General features: G+C 52.1%; 1 protein-coding gene across 3 annotated transcripts in view; it reads left to right on the plus strand.

Annotated features, from left to right (window-relative positions):
* Snx8 (sorting nexin 8) overlaps positions 1-12,057 on the plus strand; it is a 56,657-nt gene that overhangs the window by 30,703 nt on the left and 13,897 nt on the right. For all 3 annotated transcript variants that reach the window (XM_004666349.2, XM_045144054.1, XM_045144055.1), the window contains 2 exons: positions 2,021-2,211; positions 7,350-7,467. In XM_004666349.2, the coding sequence (XP_004666406.1) occupies positions 2,021-2,211; positions 7,350-7,467 (309 nt within the window). The remainder of the gene's footprint in view (positions 1-2,020; positions 2,212-7,349; positions 7,468-12,057) is intronic.

The raw sequence follows: 12,057 nt of genomic DNA on the forward strand, positions 1-12,057 counted from the left end.
TCATAGTGGTCCTTCCGCCTCGGCTACTGGATGTGCCCAGATCGCAGCTGTCCATCACCAATCTGCGCTCGGTTGGTTTCTGTCAGGGAGTGTTTTGCAAATCTGGGCTCACTTAGTTTAGTAAGTTGGTGTCCAGAATCATACCGTGTTGTGATTAGAGCATAGTAGCTCAGGCTGGCCTTGAAGCCCTGACCAGCCCCCCCTCCTGCAAGTGCTCCCAAGTTCCTGGCACGTGCCGCCTTGCTCAGCCTTGGCACCACATCGGAAGCGGCCCAGGGCTGCAGCACTGTGTGCTTTTGAAGGTGTTTTTAGAATTCTGTCTTTCCCTTTCTTGTGCATTCAAAGTTCACACTCTTTACCTGCATGTGTGTGGTCTCTGGTAATCATTACTCAGCTCTCCTGCCATCTTGGAAGCTGATCTTATTTTAATTGTCAGGAAAACTATGAAAATGAAAATGCGGTTAATAGAGAAAACTTTATATGGAAATTTCAGCTGGGCATGGTGGCTCATGACCACTGGGGAGGCTGAGGTATGAGGTGTGAGTCCCTGACTCAGCACCCCCCCTCTTAAGTTTTTAAATAGATTTCTTTTGCTTCCTTCCCAATTCCCTCGCTTGCTGTTATGTTTCATTTCTCTGCAGACTTCCATTCCTGCCATCTTCTCTGTTAAGTTGCCATCTGTTTGAGACAGGGACTCTCCCTGTAGCTCAGGCTGGCTTTAAGCTTGTGGAAATCCTCATGCCTCTTCTCCCAAGTGCTGGGCTTCCAGGCCTGGGCCGCTACGCCCAGCCTTTAGATATGTTTGCTTTTGTTTAATGGTGTTTGTGGGACAAGGTCTTGTTATGTCACCTAGGCTGTCCTGGAACCTGGCATCCTCCTGCCTTTGCCTCTGAGTGCTGGAATTACAGGTGTGCATCACCATACCCAGAGATAACTCTCCCTCCCCGTCTCTCCTCTTACCTGTCCCTTCCTCTCCTCCTCTCTCTTTCTTGGGAGCAGGGTCTCACTATACTTCAGGCTGACCTGGAAATCAGTCTGTAGCCCAGGCTGGTCACCAACTCATGGCAGTCCTCCTACCCCAGCCTCCAAGTGATGGGATTAAAGGTGTGAGCTACTGTGCCTGGCTGAAATTTCAATAGATATATACTTTTAATATAGAGAGATTTTATTAGATTAAGAGGGGAGAGTATAAAGAGCTCCTGCTTATGTGAGGGCAAGAGTGGGGAAAAGCTTCAATTAAAATACGTGTGTGTGTGTGTGTGTGTGTGTGTGTGTATTTTAGCCAGATGTGGTAACACACACCTTTAATCCCAGCACTCGGGAGGCAGAGGTAGAAGGACCATCATGATTTGAGGCCATCTTGAGACTACATAGTGAATTCCAGGTCAGCCTGAGCTAAGAGTGAGAACCTATCTCAATCCCTCCCCAAGGGAACAAAAAACACTATATATACATATTTTTTATGAGAGAGAGAGAGAGAGAATTGGCCTACCAGGGTCTCCACACTGCAGTTGAACTCCAGACATGTATACCACCTTGTGCAGCACTGTCCCACAGCCTGAAGGAGAAAGGTTACGATTGAGCTCTTGGCGGGGACCCCCCCCCCCAGGCCCAGCCTCTAGGCGGCATTATAAACTATTAGTATTTTAGAATATTTTATCATTCTAGAATAAAGACCCTGGCTTGGGCATGGTGGTGCACATGCATAACCCCAGTGTTCAGGAGGCTGAGGCAGGAGGATTAGAAGCTCTAGGCCATCCTTGGCTGTGGAGTGTGAGTTTGTGGCCAACCTTGGCTACTTGAGACCCTGTCTTGGGGGGAAAAAAAAATACCAGATTGGCCAAGTGAGGTAGTGAGCCTCCGGCAGGGGGACGCGCGCTGGCTGTTCTGGGCGGTAGCCTGGAGAAGGAGGGTGGCCAGGTGGGGTTGGTCCAGAGTCCACGTGCTGAGCCAGCACCGGGTGCAAGGAGGCCTGCTGTGAGCAGCTGTCTTTACCAGGCGTCCACCTCCCCTCCCTCAGGCTTGCTAATGCCCCAGGTTACGGAGCGCAGGGACCCGGACCCTGATCGGATGCAGATGCCGCCGGGGAACCCGCTGCTGCTGTCCTACACGCTGCAGGAGCTGCTGGCCAGGGACACCGTGCAGGTCGAGCTCATCCCCGAGAAGAAGGGCCTCTTCCTCAAGCACGTGGAGTACGAGGTGTCCAGCCAGGTACCGGAGTCCCTGCTGTCGCTGTGGGTGGCGGGGAGGGAGGCTAAGCCCCGCGCAGCATGGTCCAGCAGGGGGACAGCGTGTGTGCCTGGCTCGAGGCGTGCGTCAAAGCCCAATGACACTGTAGACTTGGGGGAGGGGGGAGGGAGGAGAGAGTGGGCACCCCGGGGTCTTCTGTGGCTGCAAATGAACTCCAGATGCATGCTCCACTGTGTGTGTCTGACTTTACCTGGGTCAGACTTTGCAAGTCAGCGCCTTAACCGCTGAGCCATCTCCCCAGCCCCCTTGTTTTTTTGTTTTCTTGAAAAGGCCTCGCCACGCTGGCCGGGAAGTCGCTACGTAGCTGTCCTGGCCTTCAGGGACAGTGTGGCTGGCTGGCACGTGTGGTCTCGCCTTCTGACTGGCTGGCATGGTGCCCCGTGGTGGAGCAAAGCAGCCCTTCCTCCTGGGCCTGGCAGTCCCAGTGGGGGAGGCTGCCCGCCTGCAGTGAGCTGGCTGCTGGCCCTTTGCAGGCTTTTTTTTTTTCCCCCTTCCTGTTTTTGTTTTTTGAAACAGGACCTCACATACCCCAGGGTAGCCTCAGACTTGCTATGTAACTGAAGGTGACCTTATACTCACAATTCTGCCTTTACCTCCTGAGCGCTGGTGTTCTGGGAGTGTGCCGCCATGCCCAGAGTTTTTTTGTTTGTTTGTTTTCGGGCTACATTGTTCCCGCGTAGCACAGGCTGATCTCACGCTCACGGTCCTCCCGTGTCGGCCTCCTGGGTGTCGGGATTACAGCGAGCACTGCTGCACTCTGCTTTTCCAGGCTGTTGGAGCTGCCAGCCCCTTTACGTAGCTTGAGGCCCCCGTGGTGAAAGCAGGCAGGCAGAGGGCAGTCTGCCAGGGTCGCCAGAGTGTGGACGTACGCATCACAACCAGCATAGCCTGTGTGGCCCCGGGAATCCTGCACCCCACTTCCCACGCACTCCGCGCTGCCAAATGCAGACTGACACTGGTGTAGCCTGAAATGGAGATGCTGAGCTTTATGGTTTACTTGAGAAATAGAGAACAGTGTGTGTGGGGAGAGAGAGAGAGAGAGAATGGGTGCACCAGGGCCTTAAGCTGCCACAAACCAACTCCAGATGCATGTGCCATTTTGTGCACCTGGCTAACGTGGGTCCTGGGGAATTGAGCCTGGGTCCTTAGGCTTTGCAGGCAAGCACCTCAACTGCTAAGCCATTGTTCCAGCCGTGGTTTTTTTTTTGTGTGTGTGTTTTTTTTTTTAATCCATGTAACATAGTTTGGTTTTAAATTTAGTTTTGGGACTGGAGAGATGGTTTAGTGGTTAAGGCGCTTGGCCTGCAAAGCCCAAGGACACATGTTTGATTCGCCAATACCCATGTAAGCCAGATGCACAAGGTGGCACATGCATCTGGAGCAGTGGTTCTCTACCTCTTTCTCTCTCTGAAATACATAAATAAATAAAAAATATTTCTTAAAATTTTTTAAGTTGGGCTGGAGAGATGGCTTAGTGGTTAAGCGCTTGCCTGTGAAGCCTAAGGACCCCGGTTCGAGGCTCGGTTCCCCAGGTCCCACATTAGCCAGATGCACAAGGGGCACACGCGTCTGGAGTTCGTTTGCAGAGGCTGGAAGCCCTGGTGCGCCCATTCTCTCTCTCTCCCTGTATCTGTCTTTCTCTCTCTGTCGCTCTCAAATAAATAAATAAAATATTAAAAAAAAATTTTAAGTTAGTTTTGGTGTACTCTGTATAGTGTGGTATAACATATTATATGCATGTGTGTATGCAGATGTGCACGCCTTGTATGCGAATATGCAGAGGCCAGAGGAGAGCATCAAGTGCCCTTTATCGCTTGTCTGCATTTCTTTCTTTGAGATGGAGTCTCCTACTGAACCTGGAGCTGCCCTTTGTTATATTTTATTTATTTGAGAGAGATTGAGTATGGGCACACCAGGACCTCCTGCCACTGCACATGAACTCCAGATGCATGTACCACTTAGTGCATCTGGCTTTACACAGGTACGAGGGAATCGAACCCTGGCAGGAGACTTTGCAAGCGTCTTAGCCCCTGAACCATCCCTCCAGCTCTCCTCCTTTAAAAAAAAAAATTGTTGAAGGGTAAGTTATGTAAGAATTAATTTTTTTTAAAATTAGAGAGGCAGATAGAATGGCAAGCCAGGGCCTTCAGTCTCTGCAGACGAACTCCAGAAAGCATGCACCACCTTGTGCATCTGGCTCACATGGATCCTGGGGAGTTGAAGTTAAACCTGGGTCTTTGGGCTTTGCAGGCAAGCGCCTTAACTGCTAAGCCATCTCTCCAGCCCCAGAAAAATGTGTATATGTGTGTGTGTGTGTGTGTGTGAGAGAGAGAGAGACAGACAGAAAAAGGACAGTGTGTGTATATGTGTGTGTGTGGGGGCAGTGTGTGTATATGTATGGGGGAGAGAGAGGACTTAGTGTGTGTTGGTGTGTCTTTGTGTGTGCGCACACACAATCAGGGTCTCCTGCTGCTGCATACAAATGTCCATCTGGCTTTATATGGGATTTGAACACAGGCTGGGAGGCTTTGCAAGTAAGTGCCTTTAACTGCTGAACAATCTGCCTGCTCAAACAAGACTGGTTTTAGGAAGTAAACGGAAAGCTCGTGAGCTGGAGGGGGTCTCGAGCAGGTGACCCTGATTGAGCTGGATTGGAGTTTACAGTGGGGGGTCGCAGCTCCTACACCCTCGTCCTCCTCTGTTTGGGAAGACCGTCCTCCTTGATGCAGCTGCTTGGGGGGAGGGGACAAGGGATGCACCAGGAACTGTGAGGGAGGAAGGGGACCCCCACCTAGCCAGGCAGATCAACCAGATCAGTCCTCAAGCTTGCTCAGTGGGATGCCAGCTATCACAGCTGGATCGCCCTCGCATCCAAGGTTTTCAGTCAGTCTGGATGACCAGGGAGTCTTGACGACCCCCACCCGTAGCCCAGGGTTATGGGTGTACAAGGTCCAGCCCAACTCAGACCTTATGTTTGAGCTATCTCCCAAGACCATGTTTTGTTTTGTTTCTGAAGCAGGGTTTCACTCTAGCCCAGGCTGACCTGGAACTCACTCCTGGGGATCCTCCTACTCAGTCTCCTGTGTGTTGAGGTTAAAGGTGTGAGCCACCACTCCCCGACTTCCCACTGAAGTGAGACAGGGTCTCACTGTGTATCCCAGGCTGACCTTGAACTCTTGGTCCTCCTGGCTCATCCTATTACAGGAGTGTGCCACCATGCTTGGGTTTTTTAAAAGTATGTTTTGTTATTTATTTATTTATTTGAGAGACAATGAATATGGGCATGTCAGGGCCATCAGCCACTGCAAGCTAATTCCAGGTGCATGTGCCACCATGTACATCTGCCTGATGTGGGTACTGAGGAATTGACCCTGGTTCCTTAGGCTTCACAGGGAAGCACCATAACCACTAAGCCATCTCTCCACCCTCACTTTTCATTTATTTATTTATTTAAGAGAGAAAGAATGGGTGCACCAGGGCCTCTAGCCACTGCAGATGAACTCCAGACGCATGCACTACCTTATGCATCTGGTTTACATGGGGTCCTAGGGAATCAAACCTGGATCCTTAGGCTTTGCAGGCAAGCGCCTTAACTGCTAAGCCATTTATTTCTCCAGCCCCTTGTTTTATTTTTTTGAGGTAGGGTCTCACTCTAGCCAAGGTGGACCTGGAATTCACTATATATTCTCAGGGTGGCCTCGAACTTACAGTGATCCTCCTACCTCTGCCTCTCGAGTGCTGGGGTAAGAGGCATGTGCCACCATGCACGTCTGGATGTGTTTTCTAAGAGTTATGGCTATGCTCACCCCAGCAGGAACCATCCCTGTGAAAAGTCTTGTCAAGATAGAGCTGCCCAGATACCTAGAGTTATTTCCATCCATAGTGATTTACCTTTGGCAGAGGCTTGGAGAGACAGGAACAGGGATTTGGGAATGTGTTGTGTGGTGGAAGAGGATGAAGGGGCAACACCACAGTTGCCAGGCCTAGTGACTGGGTAGACAGGGCCAGGAGGGTCGAGAAGCTCCAGCCTGAGCAATTTAGAGCCAGTCTCCAAATAAAAAATAAAAAAGGGCTGGGGATTATTTAGCTCACAGGTAAAGAAGCTTACCCCAATGAGGGGCTGGGAGCGTGGCTCAGTGGTAGAGCTCCTGCCTAGAATCCCCAGTGAGGGGCTGGGAGCGTGGCTCAGTGGTAGAGCTCCTGCCTAGAATCCCCAGTGAGGGGCTGGGGACGTGGCTCAGTGGTAGAGCTCCTGCCTAGAATCCCCAGTGAGGGGTTGGGGGTGTGGCTCAGTGGCAGAGCTCCTGCCTAGAATCCCCCAGTGAGGGGCTGAGGTGTGGCTCAGTGGTAGAGCTCCTGCCTAGAATCCCCCAGTGAGGGGCTGGGGGTGTGGCTCAGTGGCAGAGCTCCTGCCTAGAATCCCCCAGTGAGGGGCTGAGGTGTGGCTCAGTGGTAGAGCTCCTGCCTAGAATCCCCAGTGAGGGGCTGGGAGCGTGGCTCAGTGGTAGAGCTCCTGCCTAGAATCCCCAGTGAGGGGCTGGGAGCGTGGCTCAGTGGTAGAGCTCCTGCCTAGAATCCCCAGTGAGGGGCTGGGGACGTGGCTCAGTGGTAGAGCTCCTGCCTAGAATCCCCAGTGAGGGGTTGGGGGTGTGGCTCAGTGGCAGAGCTCCTGCCTAGAATCCCCCAGTGAGGGGCTGAGGTGTGGCTCAGTGGTAGAGCTCCTGCCTAGAATCCCCCAGTGAGGGGCTGGGGGTGTGGCTCAGTGGCAGAGCTCCTGCCTAGAATCCCCCAGTGAGGGGCTGAGGTGTGGCTCAGTGGTAGAGCTCCTGCCTAGAATCCCCCAGTGAGGGGCTGGGGGTGTGGCTCAGTGGTAGAGCTCCTGCCTAGAATCGCCAGTGAAGGGCTGGGGGCATGTCTCAGTGGTAGAGCTCCTGCCTAGAATCCCCCAGTGAGGGGCTGAGGGCATGGCTCAGTGGTAGAGCACTTGTCTAGCATGTACAAAGCTCTGGGTTCCATCTCTAGTAGCCCAGGCGAGCAGAAATGAAGAAGTGATGTGGTTTCTGACATCTAGCCTGAGCTATGAGCCCTTTGTCTTGTAGCGCTTCAAGTCCTCGGTGTACAGACGGTACAATGACTTTGTGGTCTTCCATGAAATGCTGCTTCACAAGTTCCCGTACCGCATGGTGCCAGCCCTTCCACCCAAGAGGGTGCTGGGAGGTAAGGCGGGGGCTGAGTGGTGGGAGTGACGGGGCGGCACGGGCAGGATGCCGTCTGTGCCGGCCTGTGGGACCGAGCTCTGCACCATCCTGGGATCGTGGCTGTGGCTGAGTCCTGCTCTGGGACGGGAGGGGCCCTCATTTGGCAGGTGTGAGACCCGCCCCCCCCCAGCCCTTTCATTCATGTGGCTAATAGATGGTGCCTTCCCCTTCCCAAAGCCCTTATCCTGAGTACTGCAGGCCACCCAAGCATGGTGGGCCCAGGGATCGCCGCAGGGTCGTGTGAGCTAGGACATCGCACTGCCTCTCAGGGGAGATGAGGCGGGAGTTGTGCCGTGGGCAGCTCCGCAGGCTGGGCCGCAGGGCACTAGCTGCTCTTGCACAGAGCTCGCTGTTCCTGGACCGCAGTGGTCATGCACAGATAAAGCTCACTCGGTAGGCAGGGTGCCTGGGTAGCATGCATGAAGCCCGAGACTGGAGCCTCGGCCTCCGTTCTCAGGAGGTAGCGGTAAGAGGACGATCAGAAGCTCAAGTTTGAGGCCATACTGGGCTCTATGAGACCCTGTCTCATAAACAAACCCAAATGTTGCAGTCAGGTTCACATTACTGGTAGAAATCACCCAACCAAGAGGAGCTTGTGGAAAAAAAGAGATTTATTTAGGTTGACAGACTCAAGAGGAAGCTCTGTGATGGCAGAGGAACAATGGTATGAGCAGAGGGTGGACATCACCCCCTGGCCAACCTAAGGTGCACAACAGAAGAGTGTGCCAAACACTGGCAAGGGGACCCTGGCTGTAACACTCACAAGCCCATCTCCAACAATACCCTGCCTCCAGGAGGCGTTAATTCCCAAATCTCTATCAGCTGGGAACCTAGCATTCAGAACACCTGTTTACGGGGGAACACCTGAATCAAACCACCACACAAAACAACCTGATTAGCCAAGCGTGATGGTGTACCGTAACCCCCAGCATTTGAGTGATTGAAGCAGGAGGATTGTGAGCTCCAGGCCAGTCTGGCCTACGTGAGACCCTCTCTCGAAAAAGGAAAACTTTATGTGCAAGTCTGGGGAGATGGCTCAGTGGGTAACAGTTAACAGTGCTTGCCACTTAAGCCTGAGGACCTCTCCGGGTTGGACACCTCAGTTAAACTCCCCAGAACTACACAGAAACTGGGTGCGCCCATGCCTGCCTGTGGCCCTTGTCCCTGGCTTGTGTGTGTGGAGGGCGGGGATGCCAATGGGCAGCAGCCCCAGGTGGAGGGATGGACCCACTCAAGGAGGCGCATGCCTTTAATCCCAGCACTCGGGAGGCGGAGGCAGGAGGATCGCTGTGAGTTCGAGGTCACCCTGAGACTACATAGCAAGTTCCAGGTCATCCTGAGCTAGAGACCCTACCTGGAAAAAACAAACCAAAAAACAAAAAAGAAAGAAAGGAAGAAAGAAAAAAGGATGAGCCATAAGAGAAGGACACTTGCAGTGTGGTTCACATTGCTGGCAGAAAACACCCAACCAAGAGAAGCTTTGGCGGGGGGGGGGGGGGTGAGGTTTATTTTGGCTTACAGACTCTAGGGGACGCTCCCATGATGACAGGGAAAACAATGGCACGAGTACAGGGTGGACATCACCTCCTGGCCAACATCAGATGGACAATAGCAGCAGGAGAGTGTGCCAAACACTGGCAGGGGGAAACTGGCTATAACATCCATAAGCCCGCCCCCAACAATATACTCTCTTCAAGAGGCATTAACTCCCAAATCTCCATCAGCTTGGAACCTAGCATTCAGAACACCTGAGTTTATGGGGGACGCCTGAGTCCAACCACCGCAGACACCCAACATTCTCCTCTGTCCCTCTGCATACATGGGGCACACATCACTCTACACACAGACTCTACCTATACACACACACACACGCGAGAAAAACCCCCAGATTTTCCGTGTAGACAAGGCGTGTGAGCTAGTTTTCTTTGTCCGTGTCCCACCATCCCATCCCAGAGCAGCTGGGTCCCCCCCCGCTCAGGAAGAGCGTGGGTCTTACACGGTGGCCCAGTGTCCAGCATGCTGAGCCCCACTAACAAGGTGCACGTAGACATGTTTACCTCTGGCTGGCACCGAGGGGCTCCACTCATGCTCATGTGGTTGCCTCCTTGTTCCTCTGCACGCGGCGGGCCGGGCTGTCATCACACTGGGGGACGCTGCCGGCAGTGGGGATCAGAAGACTCCCGGGGCCAAGGGGCTCCTGCTCGTGTCCTGCGTCTGGGCTGACTCCGCACAGGGAGTTAGGGTTGAGATCACGGAGGCTGCTGGCAAACACACTGTCACCTGACTAGTGTCATAACAGCCCCTCTGAGGTCACCTCCAGGTCTTCTGGGGAAGAGGTGAGCCTCACGATTTTTTTCTTTTTATTTGTTTGTGGAGATAGAGAGAAAAAGTGAGTATGGATGGGCACACCAGGGGCTCTTTTAACACCCTGCAAATGAACTCTAGATGCCTGTACCACTTTGTGTATCTGTGTTTACGTGGATACTTGGGAAAGCCATCTTCCTAGCCCCTCCCCCTCCCTTTCTTTGTAATTTATTTATTTGGGGGGGGTAGTGGGGGGGTGGGTAGAGAATGGCATGCCAACGAACTCCAGACACATGCACCACCTCATACATCTGGCTTACATGGGTCCTTTGGCTTTGCAGGTAAGCACCTTAACCACTAAGCCATCTCTCCAGCCCTCTTTCTTTCTTTCTTTCTTTCTTTCTTTCTTTTTTTTGGTTTGTCAAGTTAGGGTGTCATTCTGGCCCAGGCTGACCTGGAATTCACTATGTAGTCTCAGGGTGGCCTTGAACTCACAACAGTCCTCCTACCTCTTCCTCCTGAGTGCTGGATTAAAGGCGTGTGCCAACATGTCCAGCTTCTCTTTTTAAAAATTAATAAATATCTGAGGCAGAGTCTCTTATAGCCCAGGCTGGCCTTGAACTTCTGATCATCCTGCCTCTTCCTCCCGAATGCTGGATTACAGGTGTGCACCCCTATGCTTGGCTTCAGAACTTGCAGTATTTCAGTATCATTTCTGTTGTGGTCAGATTGACACACCCTCAGTGTATAATATGCACTCTTTTTTTTCTCCCCCTGAAATGATGAAAACCATCAATTAAATTCAAGGTTGAAGGTGTAAAGCCAGCGGTAGGGTGTTCGCTTTAGCCTGAGGGAGGGCCTGGGCTCAACTCTTACAGCAAAGAAAATAAGAATTGGATTTGGGCTGGAGAGATGGCTCAGCAGTTAGGGTGCTTGCCTGCAAAGTCCAAGGACCTAAGCTTGATTCTCCAGGACCCAGGTAAAGCAACATACACAAGGTGACACATGTGTCTGAAGTTCGTGTGCAGTGCCCTTGGCGTGCCCATTCTCTCTCAAATAAAATTTTTTGTGTTGTTTTGTTTTTCGAGGTAGGGTCTCACTCTAGCCCAGGCTGACCTGGAATTCACTTTGTAGTCCCAGGGTGGCCTTGAACTCATGGTGATCCTTCTCCTACCTCTGCCTCCCAAGTACTGGGATTAAAGGCATGCGCCACCATGCCTGGCTTTCAAATAATTTTTTTTTTTTTTTGAGGTAGGGTCTCACTCTAGCTGAGGCTGACCTGGAATTCACTATGTAGTCTCAGGGTGGCCTCGAACTCATGGTGATCCTCCTACTTCTGCCTCCCGAGTGCTGGGATTAAAGGCATGCGCCACCACGCCCAGCTCTTCAGATAAATATTTTTTGAAAAAGAATTGGATTCATCACAGAGTGAGTGATGAGTGGGAGAATAACTTGGCAAAGCTGTGTGTCCAGAGATGTGGGAGAGGCCCAGAGAGGGCACCTTTCCCTTGGGTGTTTGTGAGGGCTTACACCTGGTTCTCACTGGTTTCTCCTGTTGGTTTTGTTTGAGACAGTCTTGCCCTGTCATCTACCCTGACTTTGAACTCACTGTGCCACCCAGGCTGGTCCGACCTCCCTGCTGTCATCCTGCCTCAGGCTCCCAAGTGCTGGCATTATAGGCATGTGCTACCATGCCTGGCTTGGCTCCCAAAAATCTTTTTAAAAAACATATTGTTATTTAATATTGTATTTTTTTTTATTTATTAGAGAGGCAAAGAATGGGTGCACCAGGGCCTCTAGCCAGTGCAGATGAACTCCAGACACATGTGCCACCAAGTGCTTCTGGTTTATGTGGGCTCTGGGGAGTTGAATTTAGGTCTTCCGGATTCTCAGGCAGGTGCCTTAACCACTAAGCCATCTCTAGTCTTTTTTTTTTTTTTTTAATTTTTTATTTATTTATTTGAGAGCGACAGACACAGAGAAAGACAGAAAGAGGAAGAAAGAGAGAATGGGCGCGCCAGGGCTTCCGGCCTCTGCAAACGAACTCCAGACGCGTGCGCCCCCTTGTGCATCTGGCTAACGTGGGACCTGGGGAACCGAGCCTTGAACCGGGGTCCTGAGGCTTCACAGGCAAGCGCTTAACCGCTAAGCCATCTCTCCAGCCCATCTCTAGTCCTTAATATAGTACTTTTAAAACATGGTCTTACGTATCCCATATTGGTCTTGGACTTTTGATCACCCTCCT

The sequence above is a fragment of the Jaculus jaculus genome, chromosome 2 (assembly GCF_020740685.1).
Source record: "Jaculus jaculus isolate mJacJac1 chromosome 2, mJacJac1.mat.Y.cur, whole genome shotgun sequence".
NCBI classification, from domain to species: domain Eukaryota; kingdom Metazoa; phylum Chordata; class Mammalia; order Rodentia; family Dipodidae; genus Jaculus; species Jaculus jaculus.